Source organism: Oncorhynchus mykiss, chromosome 17 (assembly GCF_013265735.2).
Source record: "Oncorhynchus mykiss isolate Arlee chromosome 17, USDA_OmykA_1.1, whole genome shotgun sequence".
NCBI lineage: Eukaryota > Metazoa > Chordata > Actinopteri > Salmoniformes > Salmonidae > Oncorhynchus > Oncorhynchus mykiss.
Genome location: NC_048581.1, coordinates 26,136,443 through 26,160,399, shown reverse-complemented (window position 1 = coordinate 26,160,399; position 23,957 = coordinate 26,136,443). Strand labels below are relative to the sequence as shown.

Sequence of the window (23,957 nt, the reverse complement as noted above, 5' to 3'; positions counted from 1 at the left end):
TCTTTCAGAACAGAGCAGAATGCTTCAGGAAACAGTGCTTCGACAGTGGAACAGTAACGTTAAGTCAGCTAGCAAGGCATTGTTGTCATTTTATAACAGGCGATAAGCAGTAATAAGGGAGTACTAACTAACGTTAACTCTCATAGTAGTAGATGTGAGCTTCTCTTTCAAACAATCCCCTGGCCTTGTACACAGCTAATAGCTAACATCCGCCAAAGCAAGCTAGCTACTGATAGTGAAACCCTAAGTAACAGTACAGATGAAGATTAAAAATTATCAGGCCTACTGTACATTTTACTGTAGAAATGATTGTTGAAACCTAGTCTAGGTTGGAACTGTTGCTGTTAAAATACAATAATAATTGTTATTCTTAACTGGAATAAACTGATTGAAGCAAGATGTTTTTTGAGGCAAACACACTCACACAGTTCGGTCTCCTGGCTGGCTGAGAAAGCAGTAGATGTTCTGGTCCCGTTTGGCACCACATACCTATGCGAGTCAGGGTTCTCAACTCTTAAAATAAAATAAAATAAAAAAAACAAGTAGAGAAACACACTCAATGCTGAGCATGACCTTAGGGTTGCACTGTCAAAAACTAAGCCCAGAATAGAGACTTGTTGAAAACTTCAACCAGCCACACACCTCTCATTAGGACTGTGTGTGTGTGTGTGTGTGTGTGTGTGTGCGTGTGTGTGTGTGTGTGTGTGTGTGTGTGTGTTTTGTTTTCTGGTCTACATCTGTGTGATGTGATCAATCAGTTTATTCCAGTTCAGAATGAAAATAATTTATTGTATTTTAACAGCAACTGTTCCAATCTAGACAGATATGTACAAGTGTTTTTAATGGGGAAAAATAAACATGAATGGCAATTTATATGGGTACTTCATTTCATTGTCATTTGTTTTTGTCTGTATTGCATTTGTTTTAGGCATAAGGGCAATTAAATGTACAGATATTTACATATAGTTGCATGTTTTCATCAGCTTGGGTCCCAGGAAAACACAGAATTTCTAATTTGTGTCCCAGGCTGAAAAAGTTGAACCACATGGAGCAGAGCGCCTAGTCCTACTCCCTGTATTGCACTGTATCGCAATGCTTGGAAAGTGTTACATGGAGGGAGGGAGGTAAATCCTTTCCTCATTCATTGGAGAAGAGAGGTTTTGGCACAGGCACTGTGTAAGGTTCTGGGTGTAGCTGGTGCAGAGGAGTCAGGCGCAGGACAGCAGAGATGAATACATGAAGTAATACCAAGCCCACAAAGATCGGACCAAACTTACAATAAAACAATCGCTCACAAAAACCATGGAGAAAAACAGAGGGTTAAATAATGAACATGTAATTGGGAAATTGAAACCAGGCGTGTAAAACAAAGACAAAACAAATGGAAAATGAAAAGTGGATCGGCAATGGCTAGAAGGCCGGTGACGTCGAACGCCGCCCGAACAAGAAGAGGGACCGACTTCGGAGGATGTCGTGACACACTGTCAGGAAGCCCGACACTGCTTTTAATAATTGGATCTTGTTTTTAGCCTTTGATGACACTGTTTAGAATCTGAAATATCTAATAAGTCAGGCATTCTGTTTAAAGCTGTTGCCCACCGCAGGTTATCCTGTCTGACAGGTAGAAAGGTAGAGGAGGTGAGGCTCTCATTTAGCTGACAGTAATGGGTGTCTGTAGGCTCTGTGATGCTGTGATACTGGGTTAACGGTATCGAAAATGTTTACACTCACTATTGTAAGTCGCTCTGGATAAGAGCTTCTGCTAAATGACAAGAAATAATAAGAAAATACATGTAAACTTAGATTGGACCATTTGCTGAATAGCCTAGTGGTTAAGGCGTTGTACTAGTAACCGAAAGCTTGCAAGATCGAATCCCTGAGCTGACAAGGTAAAAAATCAGTCGTTCTGCCCCTGACCCACTGTTCTAGGCCATTATTGAAAATAAGAATTTGTTCTTAACTGACTTGCCTAGTTAAATAAAAGGTTCAATACATTTTGAATAAGGCAGGGTTTTTAAATAATTCAATGTTTATGTCTTTAGGATGGATGACATTCAGCTGTGTAAGGAAATCACTCGCCTCAAGAAGGAGCTCCAGAAACTGGTGTCCGTACCAGGTATAATTCATGTTGACATTGTGTGCCCAACTATTATTTATTTATTATTATTATTCTTTTTTATATTGTTTTCTTCGCTTTAGTTAGGGCAATGAGTATGAGAATAGTGTTTTCTAGACATACTGTAAAACTTGCCGTCAATGGCAGTAAAGATTGCCTCTGATTGGACAGACAATCTCTTCCTGACCTCTGTCCAACACCACATCCTCTACAGCACATATGTCAGAGTCAAGGCCCGCGGGCCACATCCGGCCCGCAAGAAGGTTTTTTACGGCCCCTGGGATGATCTTGATTTATTATTAGAACCGGCCCGCAGCAAGCCGGCAGCCCGCAGATCTTTTACACGCACCAATACTACATTTCCCACAATGCAAAGGTGACGCACCGAGCAGTAGGCTGCTTCATTTCAATATTTATTGGCACAGCAGTCGTCAGCATCACAGTAAAATTAACTTTCAGATACCCATCAAAAATGGCAAAACGGAAGGTGGATACTGAGAACCGGGGGTTTCAAACAAGGTGGGAGTCGGAGTATATGTTCACGAAGGTAGCTGGAAAACCTGTGTGTCTTCTGTGTGGAGAAAGTGTGGCGGTACTGAAAGAGTATAATCTGAGACGACATTATGAAACGAAACACGCGGACAAAAACAAGAATATGGACATGGAACAAAGGCTACAAAAGGCAGAGGAATTAAAACGAGGCCTCAAATCTCGACAGGCTCTGTTCAAAAAAGCCAAATCACAAGGCCAGGCTGCTGTCAAGGCCAGTTTTATTTTGGCAGAAGAGATCGCTAAATCAGCCCGGCCATTTACGGAGGGGGATTTCATCAAAAACTGCATGATTAAAGTTTGTGACGAAGTTTGCCCAGAAAAAAGGCAACTCTTTTTAAATGTGAGTCTGAGCAGAAACACCATTGCCGAGAGAGTAGACCAGTTGTCCATCAATCTAAAAGAGCAGCTTGTGAAAAAGGGAAAAGATTTTATTGCATATTCCTTGGCTGTGGATGAGAGCACCGACATTTCTGACATTGCCCAGTTGTCAATTTTCATCCGCGGAGTGGACTCCAACCTAAGCGTGACAGAGGAGTTTTTGGCTTTACGTCCTATGCATGGCACAACTACGGGGCATGATTTGTATGAAGAGGTGTCAAGATGTGTAAATGAGATGGAGCTGCCTTGGGAAAAACTCGTGGGTTTGACAACCGACGGAGCACCTGCGATGTGTGGACACAGGAGCGGACTGGTGGCGAAGATACGGGAAAAGATGCAAGAGGAAAACGCGACAGGTGAGCTGACAGCTTATCATTGTATCATACACCAGGAAGCGTTGTGCGGTAAAGCCTTGAAAATGGAGCATGTAATGAGCATCATCACGCGCACAGTTAACTTTATCAGAGCCAAAGGTTTGAATCACCGCCAGTTCAAGGCATTTCTGACGGAGTTAGAAACGGAGCATGGTGATTTGCCTTATCACACAGAGGTGCGATGGCTAAGCCAGGGAAAGGTGCTTCAAAGATGTTTCGAGCTTCGTGAGGAGATTTGTCTGTTCTTGGACAGCAAAGGGAAAGACACAACACAACTCCGAGACGAAATGTTTCTGTGTGAAATGGCTTTTCTGTGTGACATTACGAGTCATCTGAATGCAATAAACTTGCAGCTGCAGGGTCGGGATCGTGTCATCTCTGATATGTACAGTACAGTGAAGGCATTTAAAACCAAACTGACTCTGTGGGAGACGCAGATGCGGAAAGAAAATTTGAGCCACTTTCCCAGCTGCCAGACCATGAAAGAGAAGCTCTCTACCAGTGCGTTCCCGAGCACACAGTTGGCTGATAAAATAGGTATGCTTGCCGCTGACTTTCGACGCCGATTTGCTGACTTTGAAGCACAAAAAAGCAGGTTGGAACTGCTCGGTAACCCATTTGCTGTTGACGTGGAAAGCTCACCACCAAACCTCCAAATGGAGTTGATTGACCTCCAATGCAATGATGCACTGAGGGCAAAATATGCGGCAGTGGGTGCTGCGGAGTTCGCCCGTTTCCTCCCCGGCACAATGCCCCAGCTGCGCATCCAGGCTGCTCAAACGTTGTCTATGTTTGGCAGCACATACCTGTGTGAACAACTGTTTTCTTTGATGAACCTGAAAAAACATCACACAGAAGTCGACTTACTGCTGAACACCTCCACTCAATTCTGAGGATTTCTTCAGCTCAGAGCCTTACCCCGAACATTGATGAACTTGTGGAAAAGATGGGACACCACCAAGTATCACCCTCAACCTCAAACAAGTGAACATTACTGTGCAATCACATATTTAGAGTTTTTACTCAGTTCAAGTTTAAAAGTTAAAATTTAATATTTGTTTTCACTGCATGTTACTTCTCCTTAAACAAAGTGTTGTTTTTGATTAATAGATTTTTGCACTTTATTTTTTTGTATTTCAATCCAATTATATTTTAAAAATATTTCAGTTGAGTGGATGATAGAAAATTGCTATTATTGTTTTTTCTTTGAAGTAAATTTAGCCCACTTTTGCTAAAATAGAAAATATAGTCTACTGATGGTGCCTTGAATACCGGTTTCTTTCATTTAATGTTCATGTTATGGGGATATTTATATAAAGGAAATTTGTCTTTTGTGTCTGTTGAAAATTAAAGATTACTGACAGAGCCATAAGAAAATATTGCTTTATTTATCTGATCATATTGTAATATATTTGTTAGGTTTTCAGTAGGTTCAATTAGGTTCACTAGACTATATGCGTCATTTAAAAATTTTTCAATGAACATTCGAACAGTCCGGCCCTCGTCTTGTAGCTGATTTTTTTATTTGGCCCTCCGTCCATTTGACTTTGACACCCCTGCTCTACAGGTTCAGAGTACACAGAATCAAGAAGTGGCGTTGTGCCATAAGCATAAACACTTCTCGACAAACGATACCTATCTTTCATAGTCAGCTGGGACCAATTCATTTGTGCTTAATGAAACTGACATTGTCTTTGTATCCTGTGATATGTGTAAGTTGTTTTCTGATTTCAGATTTTTCATGGATTGTAAGTGCTGTAAAATAATTGGTAACAGTTCTGTAGGTGTTCTTATGCATGCATTCATAAAGCCTTATAACAGTTATATTAAGGCCAGAGGGGGTGTGATATATGGCCAATATACCATGGCTAAGGGCTGTTCTTATGCACGACGCAACATGTGGTATATTGGCCACATATCACAAACCCCAGAGGTTCCTTATTGCTATTATAAACTGGTAACCAACATAATTAGAGCAGTAAAAATACATGTTTTGTCATACCCATGGTATACAGTCTGATATACCATGGCTTTCAGCCAATCATCATTCAGGGCTTGAACCACCCAGTTTATTATGTCTGATATACCACGACTTTCAGCCAATCATCAACCAGGGTCCAAACTACCCAGTTTATAAAACACATTATAACATTTGTAATAAGCTGTCATAACTAGGTTTAATGAATCATAATTTACTGCATAAGATGTTATAAAACCGGTTATATTTGGTTTTAAAAATGACTGTTCATCCTGTCATATATTGAGTTTGTTCTACCACTGATTTAACCCCTGTTGACAGTGTATATATTTTGGTAGATATTAGGGAAACATTGTTTAAAGAATGGTTTGAGTTTGTCACTTCTGTCATGATAATGTATACAGTATCTCTTCACAGGACTCTGTTATTATATACAAATTATACAGCTATTACATTTTGTGCATGGTGAAGGGACTACTGACCTCACTTAATAATTATTTGGTAAAACTTTATTGTAGGTGTCCTTATGCATGCATACACAAAGCCCTTATAACTTTTGTCATAAGTTGTCAAAAGTTGTTGTAATTAGTTAAGAGTCACTGCATGATATGTTATACAACTGATTATAATGGGTTCTGAAAATGACTATTCATCCTGTTGTCATATGCTCTGTCAACGGTTAATAACAACTACTATTTTACAGTCTGCGTGACAACTTATGTCATATGTTATTACATGCTGCATAAGAGTCTGCATACCAGATGTTTTAACAGGATGTAATGTAATTTACTAATCTCTGTGTCACATTATTACACTGAACGGAATGATGGTTGTCATAACCATATCATATGCCCATATAGAGTGTGCACAGACACCTTAGTAAAGTGACATTCATTTTAGGTGTTATAAAAGTTATGAATCTGCTTATACCATGTGATGAGTTGAGAGTATCACACAATGTTACCAAAGTATCTCCAAGAAATATAGACAAATGGGAGCACAGATGTACTTAGGATTTATTAAATAAAAAAATGACACTTAACGTCAACAACTTGCCAAAAAAAAACACACGTTTAAAATGAAACGGAAGCAAATATAATTTTACAACAAAAATTTAAATTGCTGGGGTAGCCATTTTGACATTTACATAATTTAGCATACGCTCTTATACAGAGTGACTTACAGTAGGGAGTGCATTCATTTCCTACTTTTTTTAATCCGGCCCCTGGGCCCAGATTCACAAAACACTCTTAAGAAGAAATGTCTTCTTTACTGCCATTTTTCCTTACCTATAGACTTGTGAAGAAAGTTAAGCAAAGTTCATATTCCTCAAAAAGGTTATTGGAAATGTTATTGCGTTATTTCTTATGTTTCTCCTTAAGCCAAAGGTTAAGAAGAAATTAGATTCTTGAACATAAAGCTCTTGGATTTGTTCTTGGAAATGTTCTTATTTCCCATATAGCTAAGCCCTTGTCTTAAATTCAGGGCAGTGAGAAAATAAGCTAATGATAGCAGTATTTATTATTTTAAACTCAAGAACAGGTTTTAGAACAGTAATCTCAGTACGAAATATGCTAACATGATTGTTTGCTAGCTACAGGAGTAATTCCTTACTTTGCAGAACATCCCACAATATATTATTTCACATACTTTCACGTATCCAATGAAATGTTATTGAGAGCTCTTGTGCCAGCGAGATCATACCCCAACCAGAAGCCATGGATTACAGGCAACATTCCCTCTGAGCTAAAGGGTAGAGCTGCCGCTTTCAAGGTGCGGGACTCTAACCCGGAAGCTTACAAGAAATCCTACTATGCCCTGTGAAGAACCATCAAACAGGCAAAGTGTCAATACAGGTGTCACACCCTGACCATAGTTTACTTTGTATGTTTCTATGTTTTGGTTGGTCAGGGTGTGATCTGAGTGGGCATTCTATGTTACATGTCTAGTTTGTCCAGTTCTATGTTCGGCCTGATATGGTTCTCAATCAGAGGCAGGTGTTCGTCATTGTCTCTGATTGGGAACCATATTTAGGTAGCCTGGGTTTCACTGTGTGTTTGTGGGTGATTGTTCCTGTCTATGTGTTTTCACCAGATAGGGCTGTTTAGGTTTTCGTTACGTTCATCACGTTCTTTATTTTGTAGTGTTTGTATTGATTCGTGTTTTACGTTTGTTCATTAAAACATGGATCGAAATCTACACGCTGCATTTTGGTCCGATCCTTGTTCTACCTCTTCATCAGAAGAGGAGATAGAAGAAAACCGTTACAACAGGGCTAAGATTGAATCATACTACACCGCTCCGACGCTCGTCTTATGTGGCAGGGCTTGCAAACTATTTGATAGGAATTTTATGAATAATGACTAAACAATATCTACATTTAAATAGAACTATAACTAATTAAACTATACCCTGTTTTATTATATCTGATTAATAATGTTAATTCATAAGGAAGATATTATGTAGCATGAACAAGGAGTAATTAAACATAATAAACATCATTCCAACTTAGTTGGAGAGGTATGTGTTGTATGTGTTTGGAGTAAGCAGAGAGGGTCATTAACCTATGGTTGAACATTAACTCTGGGGCGTTTAGATAAGGCAGCAAGAGTCTACCTAGGTTTTCCATTATCTGGCACTGTCTGCTAAATAGTGATAGATGATGGTGAGACTTCAGAGGTTAATCTTGATATAGTGGGTGTCTGGAGTGCGCTAGTGGGTTGGAATAAACTTTTGAACCTGCTTTGTTTTGGTCGAGAGGAGGTGATTCATTCTATAACCAATGACATCATATTTTGTATATAAACTGTTGTTCGTGGTTCAATGGGAGCGCTCTCACGAGAATAAATGCTATTGGCTGGTTCTGAGACTGGTCTCTGTCTATTTTATGCAAATAAGGCTCATACAAATTCTTAGAAACAGACAGAGTGATTGAACAATAGACACATATAGGAATTATTAAATTCTGTTGACACTATTACGGAATACAAAGGGAAGCACAGCCGCGAGCTGCCCAGTGACACGAGCCTACCAGATGAGCTAAATCACTTCTATGCTCGCTTCGAGGCAAGTAACACCGAGGCATGCATGAGAGCATCAGCTGTTTCGGATGACTGTGTGATCACACTATCCGTTGCCGAAATGAGTAAGACCTTTAAACAGGTCAACATCCACAAGGCTGCGAGACCAGACGGATTACCAGGACGTGCTCCGGGCATGTGCTGACCAACTGGCAGGTGTCTTCACTGACATTTTCAACATGTCCCTGATTGAGTCTGTAATACCAACATGTTTCAAGCAGACCACCATAGTCCCTGTGCCCAAGAACATAAAGGCAACCTGCCTATATGACTACAGACACGTAGCACTCACGTCCGTAGCCATGAAGTGCTTTGAAAGGTTGGTAATGGCTCACATCAACACCATTATCCCAGAAACCCTAGACCAACTCCAATTTCCATACCGCCCAAACAGATCCACAGATGATGCAATCTCTATTGCACTCCACACTGCCCTTTCCCATCTGGACAAAAGGAACACTTATGTGAGAATGCTATTCGTTGACTACAGCTCAGCGTTCAACACCATAGTACCCTCAAAGCTCATCACTAAGCTAAAGATCCTGGGACTATACACCTCCCTCTGCAACTGGATCCTGGACTTCCTGACGGGCCGCCCCCAGGTGGTGAGGGTAGGTAGCAACACATCTGCCACGCTGATCCTCAACACTGGGGCTCCCCAGGGGTGTGGGCTCAGTCCCCTCCTGTACTCCCTGTTCACCCACGACTGCATGGCCAGGCACGACTCCAACACCATCATTAAGTTTGCAGACGACACAACAGTGGTAGGCCTGATCACCGACAACGACAAGACAGCCTATAGGGAGGAAGTCAGAGACCTAGCCGGATGGTGCCAGAATAACAACCTATCCCTCAACGTAACCAAGACTAAGGAGATTATTGTGGACTACAGGAAAAGGAGGACTGAGCACGCCCCCATTCTCATTGAAGGGGCTGTAGTGGAGCAGGTTGAGAGCTTCAAGTTCCTTGGTGTCCACATCAACAACACACTAGAATGGTCCAAACACACCAAGACAGTCGTGAAGAGGGCACAACAAAGCCTATTCCCCCTCAGGAAACTAAAAAGATTTGGTATGGGTCCTGAGATCCTCAAAAGGTTCTACAGCTGCAACATCGAGAGCACTGGTTGCATCACTGCCTGGTACGGCAATTGCTCGGCCTCTGACCGCAAGGCACTACAGAGGGTAGTGCGTTCGGCCCAGTACATCACTGGGGCTAAGCTGCCTGCCATCCAGGACCTCTACACCAGGCGGTGTCAGAGGAAGGCCCTAAAAATTGTCAACGACCCCAGCCATCCCAGTCATAAACTGTTCTCTCTACTTCCGCATGGCAAGCGGTACCAGAGTGCCAAGTCTAGGACAAAAAGGCTTCTCAACAGTTTTTACCCCCAAGCCATAAGACTCCTGAACAGGTGATCAAATGGCTACCCAGACTATTTGCATTGTGTGCCACCCCCAACCCCTCTTTTATGCTGCTGCTACTCACTGTGTATCATATATGCATTGTCACTTTAACTATACATTAATGTACATACTAAGTTTGTGGAAATGTGAAATTAATGTAGGAGAATGTAACACATTAGATCTGGTAAAAGAAAATACAAACCCAAAAAATGTTTTACATTTTTTTTTTATCCATCATCTTGAAATGCAAGAAAAAGACCATAATATAATATTGCTGTTTAGGCACAATTTAGATGTGTGTGTAAAGATTCAGATTGATCCAGTGAAGCATTGCAATGCTGGACAATATTCTGCCCAAATGTGTCGAATTGGTCAATTGATACATTTTCAAGTACATAACTATAGAGAACATACAAAAATGATATGGTAACATAACATTTAAGTTTACACACTCCCAGAAATGTCATACCCGATGGATCATTAGCTTATACACTAACTTTCACACATCTAGATGGCTGGGCGGGGTGGGTGTGGAGCCGGAGACAGCAGCGGTTCAAACTGTAGAACCCAGTTCCTACATTTGAATATAAAAATTGACAAACCTATGCTACATTTTATCTCTAGGACCCTCACATGCTGACCAGACACATCACGTGCGCGAGCATCGCAAAATAAATTTAGAAATCCATGTTAGTCAATTATTGCAAACACACTGCTCGCGCGCGCCAACGAGAGTCTGCGACACCAAGGGCTAAGATAGAAGTTGTTCCTATTTCTGACGCAGATCGCGGTGAAAGTCCTGCCTCTCCCATCTCCTCATTGGTTTATAGAAGCAGGTACCTACGTGGCATCATTGGTTATACCTACGTGGGTGATTGAAAGACGAATTGTGTTGCCCGTTGTCGTGGTAATACAATGATAGTAGTGGATTAATTTGTCGGAGTAGAGGACCTTGTGTAGTTCAGGTAAAATAACAAATCAATGTTTATATCCCAGGACAAATTAGCTAGCAATAGCAAGCTATCTAAATAGGACAAATTAGCTAGCAAGTGCAAGCAAACTAGCTAAATTGCCATACATGTTTAATGCTTTTCGACCTGTCCCCAAATTAATGTAATTGGTTCAGAGTTTGTTTTGATATTTTAACCTGCGTGTCGTGATCGCGTTTGGGGGGGGCAAAATATATGTATGCACGATAGCGCACGATGGCGCACGCGCGCAGCCGGTTTGAGTTCCGTGTCAGGATGACAAATCAGAGCAAGATACTGAATGTAAGTACATTATTTACCTTCAGAGGTTTTTTGTTGCTGTGCACTCTCCTCAAACAATAGCATGGTATTCTTTCACTGTAATAGCTCATGTAAATTGGACATTGCAGTTAGATTAACAACAATTTTAGCTTTCTGCCCATAGAAGAAAGTTTGCTGTTACTTACAACGTCATGCTAATCACATTAGTGCACGTTAGCTCAACCGACCCAGTATAGGGACACCGATCCCGTAAAGGTAATTGCATTTAAAGTGTAAATAAAAGAGGATGTTGATGTGAAATGTGCTTAATTCCACCTGTAGCTAGTGAAGTTACCTAGATAGCTAGCCATCGGTGGGCCAACTAAATGTTGCAATTGTAACATCAACTAGCTACTTTTACCTGATTTAACTAGCATTTTTTCATAATATACCTGTCATTGTTACTGTAGCCTGCACATGCAACTTCTTTTTTTCACAGCTGTCACATATCCTGTTGTGCCCCAGCAACGTTGATTTTGTGTCGGTTTCTTTTCAACATTGTTGTGTTTTCTTGGCAAGTTGTTAGTATTATAATAATAATGTGTCCTTTTTTAAATAAATAAAAATCTTAAGTACATCTGTGCTCCCATTTTCCCATGTTTCTTGGAGATCCTTTGGTTGGATAAAGCTTTGTCATACTCTCAAATCATCCTGTTGTGTAAGCACATTCATAACTATTTTATAACATCTCAAATTATTGTCACTTTACTTAAGGTGTCTGTGCACATTCTATAAGGGCATATGACATGGTTATGACAACCATCAATGTAATAATGTGACACAAAGATTGGTAAATTACATAACACCCTGTTATAACATCTGGTATGTAGACTCTTATGCAGTGGTGTAAAGTACTTAAGTAAAATACTTGAAAGCACTACTTAAGTCGTTTTGTGGGGTGTCTGTACTTTACTATTTATATTTTTGACTACTTTTACTTTTACTTCACTACATTCCTCAAGACAATTATGTACTTTTTACTCCATACATTTTCACTTACACCCAAAAGTTACACTTTTAATGCTTAGCAAGGCAGGAAAATTGTCTAATTCACACACTTATCAACAGATCATCCCTGGTCATCCCTACTGCCTCTGATCTGGTGGATTCACTAAACACATGTTTCATTTGTAAATGATGTCTTAGTGTTGGAGCATGCCCCTGGCAATCCGTACATTTAAAAATACATGTAAATTATGCCGTCTGGATTGCTTAATATAAGGAAGTTGACATTTGAAATGATTTAGACTTTTACTTTTACTTTTGACACTGAAGTATATTTTAAACCAAATGATTTTAGACTTTTTACTCAAGTAATATTTTACTGGGTGACTTTCACTTCTGCTTGCGTCATTTTCTATTACGGTATCTTTACTTTTACTCAAGTATGACAATTGGGTACTTTCTCCACCACTGCTCTTATGCAGTATGTAATAACTATCATGACGTTGGCCTGGGGGTAGGTTTATGACAGTCATAAATACCTCTCCCCCCTTTTCCTCTCTCTACCCTACTGATGTGACATTTGAAAATCCTTTGGATAACATAGAGATTCTGGGAACATCAGAAGGTGGGGGGGAAATTAACTATATTCTGGTAATCCGACCAATTGAACATATGCGGTGGTACTTAATGAATATGATGTCAATGATAGGATGACACAAACTCTACAGTGGAAAGTCTGCACATTGTAGTTATCGGATGTAGTTATCGGATTCACATGGAATTGTTGTTCAATTTAAATGTTTGATAACATTTAAATGAGATGAAATGTAATTTTAGCTTCCAAATTAGAGATTTGGGTTTTAATAAGGTTAGGGCTCTGCTCAATCAGTGGGCCGCCCCTGTGAAGAGACATGGGTTATAAAACTTTTCAAACACACCCTTCTCGCTCCACTATATAAAGCCTTGACGAAAATGTAACCTCCTGTTCCGAGGATGTGAGGACGACGGTCCATACGTTAAAAGGACTAACATGTCAACTACAGAACTAAGCCAACCGCAGCGTGAGCTTTGGTTGCGAATGGTATGAACTTTGAACTCTTATTCACTACAGAAGTAATACCTCTTAGCCGTTGAGTTAGCAACAGCAGCTGCAAACGTGGGCTAGGAAAGAACAGACAGAGTACCACACAATGACGTTACTACAACGTATCCAATTTACCACCAGAGACATTCTTCAAAGGACAAAGGACTCGGTTGGGCAACACGGCATTCCATCTACCACCAACCTACCGAAGCGCAGATCAGAGTAAATATTTATTGCATTTTCCTTTTCCAAATGGGTGGTAATTTAGAATGCATAAGATGCTGTATTTACGATAGAGACATCGCTTCTCCCTTTGTTCCTCAGTCTTCCCGCTCTTTCACTCAAACCCAACCCCCCTTTTCTTTGTGTAACCAGCTGTCATATCTGTTCCGCCCGCTAGGGACTTTTTCCTTTATGACGTAATTTGTCATCAAGGTATGATTCATTCTGTGTATATGTAATTCTGTGTGATTAGTTAGGTATTTAGTAAATAAATAATTAAACCCAATTTTGTATTGCTGATTCAACTTGTTAGCCAGGGTTCGTGAAGATAACTAAGAATTAACAACTTTCAGATGAGACTGAATGAAATAAGGTGACGATTAATATTGACTGCTATTGATGTAAAATATTACTAGGTCTTTAAGAGTTTATTCAGAAGATAACAGCTCTATAAATATTATTTAATGGTGCCCCGACTCTCTAGTTAATTACATTTACATGATTAGCTCAATCAGGTAATATTAAGGACAGAGAAATGATTTTATAGAATAGCATGTCATATCACTTAATCCGGCATAGCCAAAGACACGACATAACATATGACATAAGTTGTCATTCAGACTGTGTAGTAACAGTTGTTATTAACAATTTACATTAGAGCGTGTGAAAACAGGATGAAAAGTCATTTTTAACACCCATTATAACTGGTTTGATAACATCTCATGCCATGACTCATAACAAATGCCAACTACTTTTGACAGCTTATGGCAAACGTTATATGATACATAGATTTTATAAAGGTGTTGTGAATGCATGCATAAGGACACTTACAGTAAAGTGTTAAAACTAAAAAAACGAAAACTATGATGATAACGAGAAGACATTCCATGGGCAAAAAAACGAGAACTATTACAAATTACTTTTCATTTTAGTCAAAGAAATAGTGACGAGACAAGATTTCGATATGCGTACCGCGGCGCAAGACAGAGTAGAGCGAGTAAACATGATTGTTTCTAGTTGCGGCACCTGGCTTCGCATCAATTAAAAATATTGACGAGTGACTGAAGTGACCCCCTGGGAACTGTGTGGGAGAGCCGGGCAGATCAGCTGAATCAGACCGCGCAACTGAAAGATGTCAATTCTGCCATTGAGAGGATTACATAAAATATTCTGCATGCATGCATATGTTTAGGATTGGACTAAACAGATGAAATTGCAAAACTCACATTGGCAAAATGTATTTCAGTTGCCGGGCTCTCCCACACAGCTCCCAGGTGGTGACTTCAGTCACTCGTCAAACTTTTGAACTGATGCTAGGCACCAAGGTAAAGTTGGTTTTATATTCACACATTCGGACATTCAGCAGACATTCAAAAGATATTCAGCAGACATTCGCCAAAAGCGTAAATGTATAACTAATGAATTGATTGTCATAGACACATAAAAATAGATATGGTTTATTCTATAAATGTCTAGCATACTTTTACAACCTTTATTTTGAATACAAATTCCAGTTTTGATTTGATAGAAATACATAAAATCTATAAAATGCCATTAAAAGCGGTATAAATCAATAACTAATTCACCGTTTGTCACAGAAACATCAAACTAGGTATGATTTATTCAATTTTTTTCTATTATGTGACTAAAATGGCTGTGATTAAAACTTGACAAAAATTGTCCAGAGTTTTAGTTGACTGATAATAATTAAAACTAACAAAGGATGAAATGGCTAAAATGTGACCAAGACTAAAAGGTATTTTAAGACTTTAACTTAACTAAATCCAAAATGAACACTGCTCCTATCACCATATGATGGAACTGGATATTCAGAGCTTTTTGACTCATCTAATAGAATATATGTCTGATTTTGATGCTTACATCATCATGAAAAAGCCCCTGAATGGAGAGGTCAACTACTGAGAGGTCTTGAACTGCAGACTAAGGTGCAGTGGAGTGTAGATAGTCAAATGGCAGACATACTGTAAAAATGGCACTAAATGGCAATGAAGTTTGTCTGTCCAATCAGAGGCGATCTCTTCCTGACCTCTGTCCAACACCACACCCTCTACAGGTTAAGAGTACTCACAGAACCAGGATGTGGCATTGTGTCATAAGCACAAACATTTCTCGAGAAATGATACCTATCTTTCATACTCTGCTGCTCAGTCTGTTAGTCGGGGCAGCAAAATGGCGACAGCCAGGGACTCAATCAGTTGTTCAATCTGTCTGGATCTACTAAAGGACCCAGTGACTACTTCCTGTGGACACAGCTACTGTATTGGGATGTATTGATGGCAGCTGGGATCAGGATGACCACAAGGGTTTTTACAGTTGCCCCCTGTGTATGGAAAGATTTATCCAAAGGCCTGTTCTGAAGAAAAACACTCTGTTGTCTGACTTAGTGGAGAATCTGAAAACAGGACTCCAACCTGCTCCTCCATCTCACTGTTATGCTGAACCTGGAGATGTGGAGTGTGATTTTTGCTCTGGGAGAAAACTCAAAGCTGTCATGTCCTGTCTGGTGTGTCTGGCCTCTTACTGCGAGACTCACCTCAAGCCTCACTATGAATCTCCTACCTTTAAGAAGCACCAGTTGGTTCCAGCCACCACACAGCTACAGGAGAAAATCTGCTCTCATCATGATAAACTACTAGCGGTTTACTGCCGCTCAGATCAGCAGTTTATCTGTTATCAGTGTTTGTTAGATGAACATAAAGGCCATGAAACAGTATCAGTTGCAGCAGAAAGGATTGCTAAACAGAGAGAGTTGGGGGAGAAATCCCAGCAGAGAATATAGCCATCTCATATAAAGGGATAAGCAGAAAAGACGGAAGCGGCAGGTTGTTTGGGAAGAATGATCAATCCTGGTGTTTAATCTGCTCTGACTAAAGCTCCACCTTCTACCACAATGATGAACAGACTGATATCCCTGTCCCCTGCTCTTCCAGAGTAGGAGTGTTCGTGGACCACAAGGAAGGAACTCTGTCCTTCTACAGTCTCTCTATAACCTCCATAGAGTCCAGACCACATTCACTCAGCCCCTTTATCCTGGGTTTGGGTTTAGGCCTGATAATTTTATTTGCAACGAAGCAGATTTGGAGATACTGGCATTCACACAGATATGCACTTTGATAATAACATAGACCTGCTTCAAGCAATTGCATCTTGTGATCTGGAAGTATTATCTAACAAAAATTGTTTATCCATCTATTTCTCTTGTCTAATTGTATCCACTGCATGTGTGACCTTTCTCACTCTGGGTAAATTCCTTTGAAAACGTATGTTGTCTTTGTATCCTGTGATTTGTGTAAATTGTTGTGGATCTTCTGATTTCTGATTTTTCATGGGTTGTTGTGCTGTAAAATAATTATTAAGTGAGGTCAGTAGTCCTTTCACCAAGAACAAAACGTAACTGCTGTATAATTTGTAAATAATTACAATGATGCTTCAGCAAAACAGAGTCATGTGTTAATATCAATTTGAGGAGAGATACTATCATAGAATAAGGAATTAGAGTACTAGAATAGACATTAACTTTCTTATCAGCCATTTTGGTCCGGGAGTTGGTCAATCATGGTTTGCCAGTGCTGTGATAAGATATCAGCTTAATTCACTAACAGGTACTGAGAAAATAAATTCTGTTACTTTTTTACTTGTTACTTTTGTTCAATATTTCCATTCTGGGATAGTTGTTCAATTAATTGCTAGCACTAGTTGCTCGCGCTGCTACATTGGCTACAATGTAAACAGACGTAGCTAGCTAACATAAAAGCTAACTTTGTCGACGCTGCAGTTCCCAGTTTAGGTTAGAGGTCACGTCAAAGTACATTTTTTAAGTGCTCTGAGAACGTCAGGTGTTCTTGGAAGATCACCCTAGAAAGAACGGGAGAACGCTGAACATAAATGCGCATTTTGGAACACAACATTGTGTAAAATAAAGACATTTAATAGTTGCTCTGCACTGTAGCCTATGTTTGTTAGCTAGCCAGTTTTAGAGGAATGATTCCATAAATGTAGCTAATTAACTGCCAATATGCCAACATTCCATTCAAACAATGCAGTCCATCCACAGCCATACACTGGCTCATATAGGATTTATCAGCACTTGTTGTAAATGCAACAAGTATTGATATGGTATCATATAAAAGCTCTCACAGCTTTCCAAGAAAACAAAAATGGAGACATTTATGATCTGTTTACATGTATTTTAGAGGCTATTTATACAGAAAATGTGTATAAAATCCATATAAACTCCATTTATAATTATATGACAATATTTTAGATTGACAATAATTATATTACACAATTTCTGATATATCACATGCCTTACTTCTATTTTCCTGCTTAAATAAGATTAGGATTATGCCTCTACTGCCAATTAGACTGGTTTGGAGTTATCCCTGATGGGGCTGACATTTTCTTTCCATTCTGGAATTTTGAGGGTTTATGACATCGCCCCTAGAGCAATTTAATAATATCTATCTCTATGGATACTACAGTATATACAGTGCCTTCATAAAGTATTCATACATATGGACTTATTCCACATTTTGTTGTGTTACAGCCTGAATTCAAAATGGATCAAATAGATTGTTTTTCTCTCACCCATCTACACACAATACCCCATAATGACAAAGTGAAAACATGTTTTGCAAATTTACTGCAAATGAAAAACAGAAATATCTCATTTAGATAAGTATTCAAACCCCTGAGTCAATACTTTGTAGAAGCACTTGTGTCAGTGATTACAGCTGAGTCATTCTGGGTAAGTGTCTAAGAGCTTTCCACACCTGGATTGTGTGACATTTGCCCATTATTCTTTTCAGAATTCTTCAAGCTTTGTCAAGTTTGTTGTTGATCAGTGCTAGACAACCATTTTCAGGTCTTAACATAGATTTTCAAGTAGATTTAAGACAAAACTGTAACTCGAACATTCATTGTCTTCTTGGTAAGCAACTCCCGTGTAGATTTGGCCTTGTGTTTTAGGTTATTGTGGAAAGCAGACTGAACCAGGTTTTCCTCTAGGATTTTGCCCGTTTTTAGCTCTATTCCATTTATTTTTTATCCTGAAAAACTCCCCAGTCGTTAATGATTACAAGCATACCCATTAGGGTTGGTCAATATTTGGGAAGACGGTATGCTACTCCCAAATATCGCGATATCCGATATATTCGCTTTGCGCCGTTAATGACTAAATCATTCCAGACTGTGCAATTGTTGTACTTATTAACAATATTATGGTTACATTCTCATGAATGAATCCTCATAAGGCATAGTTAATTCATTTAGACTTCATTTTCAACATATTGATACAGCTTAACTGATAAAACTGCACAGTTTTGATTAGAGTATAGTCTTGCACATCACGATATATCATCAATGTCAAATATCACGATATTCGATTTAATCCTATATCGCCCAACCCTAATACTCTGAGATGACGGAGCTGATCAGAGCCCGGGAGAGGGCGAAAGGAATTCTGGCTGAAGAGCAATTGGAGCAACTGAAGCAGGAGGTGGCTGAGCTGCGGAGGAGAGATACTGAGCTGGAGGAAACTGAAGATCACATCCATATCCTCCAGAATGTCCAGTGTCTCTGTGTCCCGCCTGGATCTGAAGCCTTAACCAGCATCCCTGTCAACCAACATGTCTCCTTTGAGGACGCAAAGAAATCAGTCTCCGGACTAAAACAGCGACTGTAGGATGTGTTGGAGGAGGAAATTGCCCATATATCTGGATATGATCAGCTCACAATATATCTTAAACCAACAAACTGTACCTGTCTGTGGGGAACAGAGATGTGACATGGAGATGTGACAATATCCTGACCATCCAGACAGATTGACCTTCTACCCTCAGGTGCTGTGTAAGGAGGGCCTGCTACTAGGAGGTAAACTGGGACATGGATGGGGTGGTCTCAAATAAAGGGATCAGCAGAAAAGACTGAGACTTTTTGGGGGAAGAATGATCTCATCCTGCTGTTTAATCTGCTCTCGCTACAGATGCTCTTTCTACCACAATGATAAACAGACTGTCCCCTGCTCTTCCAGAGAAGGAGTGTACCTGGACCACAAGGCAGGAACTCTGTCCTTCTACAGTCTCACTATAACCCTCCTCCGTAGAATCCAGACCACATTCCCTCAGCCCCTCTATCCTGGGTTTGGGGTTGATTTTAGTGGGTTCTGTGAAGATAATGCCATTACACATGTGAACTTTGATAAGAATGTAAGCAGAAAATTGCATCTGGTGATCTGTTTCTTTTGTCAAAATGTATCCACTGCATGTGGGACCTAAAATCATTTGTGCTTCATAAAACGGATGTTGTCTTTGTATCCTATGATGTGTAAATTGTTGTGGATTTTCTGATTTCTGATTTTGTATGGGTTGTGAGTGCTGTAACATAATGATTAAGGGCTGAATTCAATCCCTATCGCTGAAGTTCAGCGCTGTAGCGCAATTTTAAAGGTGATGATAATTTCCTATTGAGCCGAAGTATGCAGCGCTTACCGTGAATGCAGTCTAACACGGGAACATTACCTTTAAATTTCTATCACCCTGTAGCACTACATCACCCTTCAGCACTACAGACTAAATCCAGTCCTAAGTAAGATAATTAAATTCTTCACCAAGCACAAAATGTATGTCGTGTCAATAATGATTACAATAATGCTTCAGCACAGCAGAGTCGTGTTATATCAACTGTGTAATCATACATTATCATGACCAAAGTGATCAAACTCAAGCCACCCTGTAAACAAATGTTTCCCTAAAAATGAAATACATAAATATATGTGTATATCTCCATTGTCAACAGTGATTCATCTGGTGGGAGAACAAACTCCTATCACCTTAAGATGCGTTAGGGGTTAAAGTTAGGGGTCATGATCTCCAATAAATATCTGATTTTATTGATCAAATCATCATGAAAAAGACCCTGAATGTGGCAGCAGTTTGAAATCCACCACTGACAAAATCCCACTTTAACCGCTGATCGTCATAACATATTCTCTGTTACAGACAATGACAAGTCCAACGAGGACAGACAGAAAGAGGAGGATCTTCTCCAGCAGATTCACAAGCTGGTGGAGACCAGAGATTTCCTTGTTGATGATGTGGAGTTTGAGAGGCTAAGGCAAGTGTGACCGACTGGGGTTCGAAACCAGGTGTCATGCTCACCAGAACACTTTTATCCCTTAATGCTTAGGCATTACCTTGGGGTGCCAATGTACAGTAAGTCGTCAGGTCTCAGACCAGGTCATCATGGGAGCGTGGTTCTGAACCACCTATGTTCCATCTGTCTTGTCCCCCCCCCCCCCCTCCCCCTTATTGGTTTGGTCTCCAATGACATCCTGTCAGAAATACAAGCCAGTTCGACTCAGTTACATACAAACCACAGGGAATATCTCCATTCTCAGATTTTCTTACTGTTGAAATACAACATCTGTGTTTTAGTCTAGGGGACAGTGTGCTGTGAAACCCTAGATCCCACTGTACATGCACAAGTTTGTTCACAGAACAGAGGGCGGCGCCATACAAGCGCCAAAAGGCATTCTGGGTAGTGAGAAGCAGGAAGTGACGAGGTAATATTTTTTGTTTTTGAGGCATGTGAAGACACCTAGGCAGAAGACAGGGCATGAGGATATGGAGTCTGAGTCATCGCTAGTAGGAACAGACAGAAATGTAGAGTTTGGAGTTCCACTCATCCATCTTTCTCTCCTCCTCTACAGGGAAAGGGAGGAGGACAAAGAAATGGCGGATTTCCTCCAGTCCAAGTTCCCCAGAAACTCCAAGAAGAAAGGTGTGTGTAGTCATAGTGCGTCATAGTGAGTGTTTATTATTTTCCATTCAAATGCTCAATTGTATGTCTCAACGTTTTCAGGTATTCACTATGATACACTAATAGTCAGTGACCTTGATTTGATGGCCATGTCTTTTGGACAGTTACACGCCTCTTTCTTGTTCAAGTCTTTCTTCACGACAGAAGCATTTAGTTATGAAATTATGGATTTCACCCACAAAAATGTACACATACAGTTGAAGTCGGAAGTTTACATACACTTAGGTTGGACTCATTAAAACTCGTTTTTCAACCACTCCACAAATTTCTTGTTAACTAACTATAGTTTTGGCAAGTCGGTTAGGACATCTACTTTGTATGACACAAGTCATTTTCCCAACAATTGTTTACAGACAGATTATTTCACTTAAAATGTACTGTATCACAATTCCAGTGGGTCAGAAGTTTACATACACTAAGTTGACTGTGCCTTTAAACAGCTTGGAAAATTCCAGAAAATAATGTCATGGCTTTAGAAGCTTCTGGTAGGCTGATTGATATAATTTGAGTCAATTGGAGGTGTACCTGTGGATGTATTTCAAGGCCTACCTTCAAACTCAGTGCCTCTTTGTTTAACATCATGGGAAAATCAAAAGAAATCAGCCAAGACCTCAGAAAATAAATTGTAGACCTCCACAAGTCTGGTTCATCATTGGGAGCAATTTCCAAACACTTGAAGGTACCACATTCATCATCTGTACAAACAATAGTACACAAGTATAAACACCATGGGACCACGCAGCCGTCATACCGCTCAGGAAGGAGACGCATTCTGTCTCCTAGAGATGAACGTACTTTGGTGCGAAAAGTGCAAATCAATCCCAGAACAACAGCAAAGGACCTTGTGAAGATGCTGGAGGAAGCAGGTACAAAATAATCTATATCCACAGTAAAACGAGTCCTATATCGACATAACCTGAAAGGCCGCTCAGCAAGGAAGAAGCAACTGCTCCAAAACCGCCATAAAAAAGCCAGACTACCGGTTGCAACTGCACATGGGGACAAAGATCGTACTTTTTGGAGAAATGTTCTTTGGTCTGATGAAACAAAAATAGAACTGTTTGGCCATGACCATTGTTATGTTTGGAGGATAAAGGGGGAGGCTTGTAAGCCAAAGAACACCATCCCAACCGTGAATTATGGGGGTGGTAGCATCATGTTGTGGGGGTGCTTTGCTGCAGGAGGGACTGGTGCACTTCACAAAATAGATGGCATCATGAGGAAAGGACAATTATGTGGATATATTGAAGCAACATCTCAAGACATCAGTCAGGAAGTTAAAGCTTGGTCGCAAATGGGTCTTCCAAATGGACAATGACCCCAAGCATACTTCCAAAGTTGTGGCAAAATGGCTTAAGGACAACAAAGTCAAGGTATTGGAGTGGCCATCACAAGCCCTGACCTCCAACCTATAGGACATTTATGGGTAGAACTGAAAAAGTGTGTGCGAGCAAGGAGGCCGACAAACCTGACTCTGTCAGGAGGAATGGGCCAAAACTCACCCAACTTATTGTGGGAAGCTTGTGGAAGGCTACCCAAAACAAGTTAAACAATTTAAAGGCAATGCTACCAAATACTAATTGAGTGTATGTAAACTTAAATAAATAATTTTCTGTACTATTATTCTGACATTTCTCATTCTTAAAATAAAGTGGTGATCCTAACTGATCTAAGACAGGGAATTTTTACTATGATTAAATGTCAGAGATTGTGAAAAACGGAGTTTAAATGTATTTGGCTAAGGTGTATGTAAACGTCCGACTTCAACTATATTTGAACTGGCTCCCCACTGAGCAACATTTATTTTCATCAGCGTGTATTCACCTCATATCAGGTGTGTGTGTGCATGCATGTGTCTGCATACCCTTGTGTCTGGGTGAGTCTGAATGTGTGTGTCATTATGTCTGACCTGCTACAACATCACCAGTGCTCCACCTGGTACATCCCCATATCCTCTGACTGACTCCACCTCCTCTTCTCCAGGTCAGATTCCAGCCAGACGGCTAACGTCCAGGGCCCAGCAGACCTCGTCCCCATTCACCAAGACAGGCCTGTCCCTGCTGAAGGAGTGCTGTGGCTTTACCTGCTCCATCATGTAGGTCGGGCCCTCAGGGGCTCTAACATGGAGCCAAAATAGAGCCCTGTTACATCACAGTTTCAGCTTTCCAACCCGAGTAACACTTGAAGTATGGACAGACAATGAGCTAGTGGAGAATTTTCAAGGATATTTTGGGGATGTCGCCAGGATGAGATTGATAGTGTTTTATCTCCCAGTCTATGCTACATCCCGTCTGGGCTGTGTTTCTCTCTCTCTCTCTCTCTCTCTCTCTCTCTCTCTCTCTCTCTCTATCTATCTATCTATCTATCTATCTATCTATCTATCTATCTATCTATCTATCTATCTATCTATCTATCTATCTATCTATCTATCTATCTATCTATCTATCTATCTATCTATCTATCTATCTATCTATCTATCTATCTATCTATCTATCTATCTATCTATCTATCTATCTCTCTCTCTCTCTCTCTCTCTCTCTCTCTCTCTCTCTCTCTCTCTCTCTCTCTCTCTCTCTCTCTCTCTCTCTCTCTCTCTCTCTCTCTCTCTCTCTCTCTCTCTCTCTCTCTCTCTCTCTCTCTCTCTCTCTCTCTCTCTCTCTCTCTCTCTCTCTCTCTCTCTCTCTCTCTCTCTCTCTC

The 23,957-nt window shown here is 40.2% G+C and overlaps 1 protein-coding gene and 1 pseudogene across 1 annotated transcript in view; both read left to right on the top strand.

Moving 5' to 3' along the window:
* The window catches only part of LOC110495114 (bMERB domain-containing protein 1), a 53,629-nt gene extending 30,038 nt beyond the window's left edge, over positions 1-23,591 (top strand). The window contains exons 3-6 of the mRNA XM_036949488.1: positions 2,043-2,116; positions 20,441-20,555; positions 21,151-21,223; positions 23,249-23,591. Coding sequence (XP_036805383.1) covers positions 2,043-2,116; positions 20,441-20,555; positions 21,151-21,223; positions 23,249-23,359 — 373 coding nt within the window. The 3' untranslated portion in view covers positions 23,360-23,591. The remainder of the gene's footprint in view (positions 1-2,042; positions 2,117-20,440; positions 20,556-21,150; positions 21,224-23,248) is intronic.
* On the top strand, positions 15,546-17,369 carry LOC118940366 (annotated as a pseudogene).
* Positions 23,592-23,957: the final 366 nt, after the last annotated feature.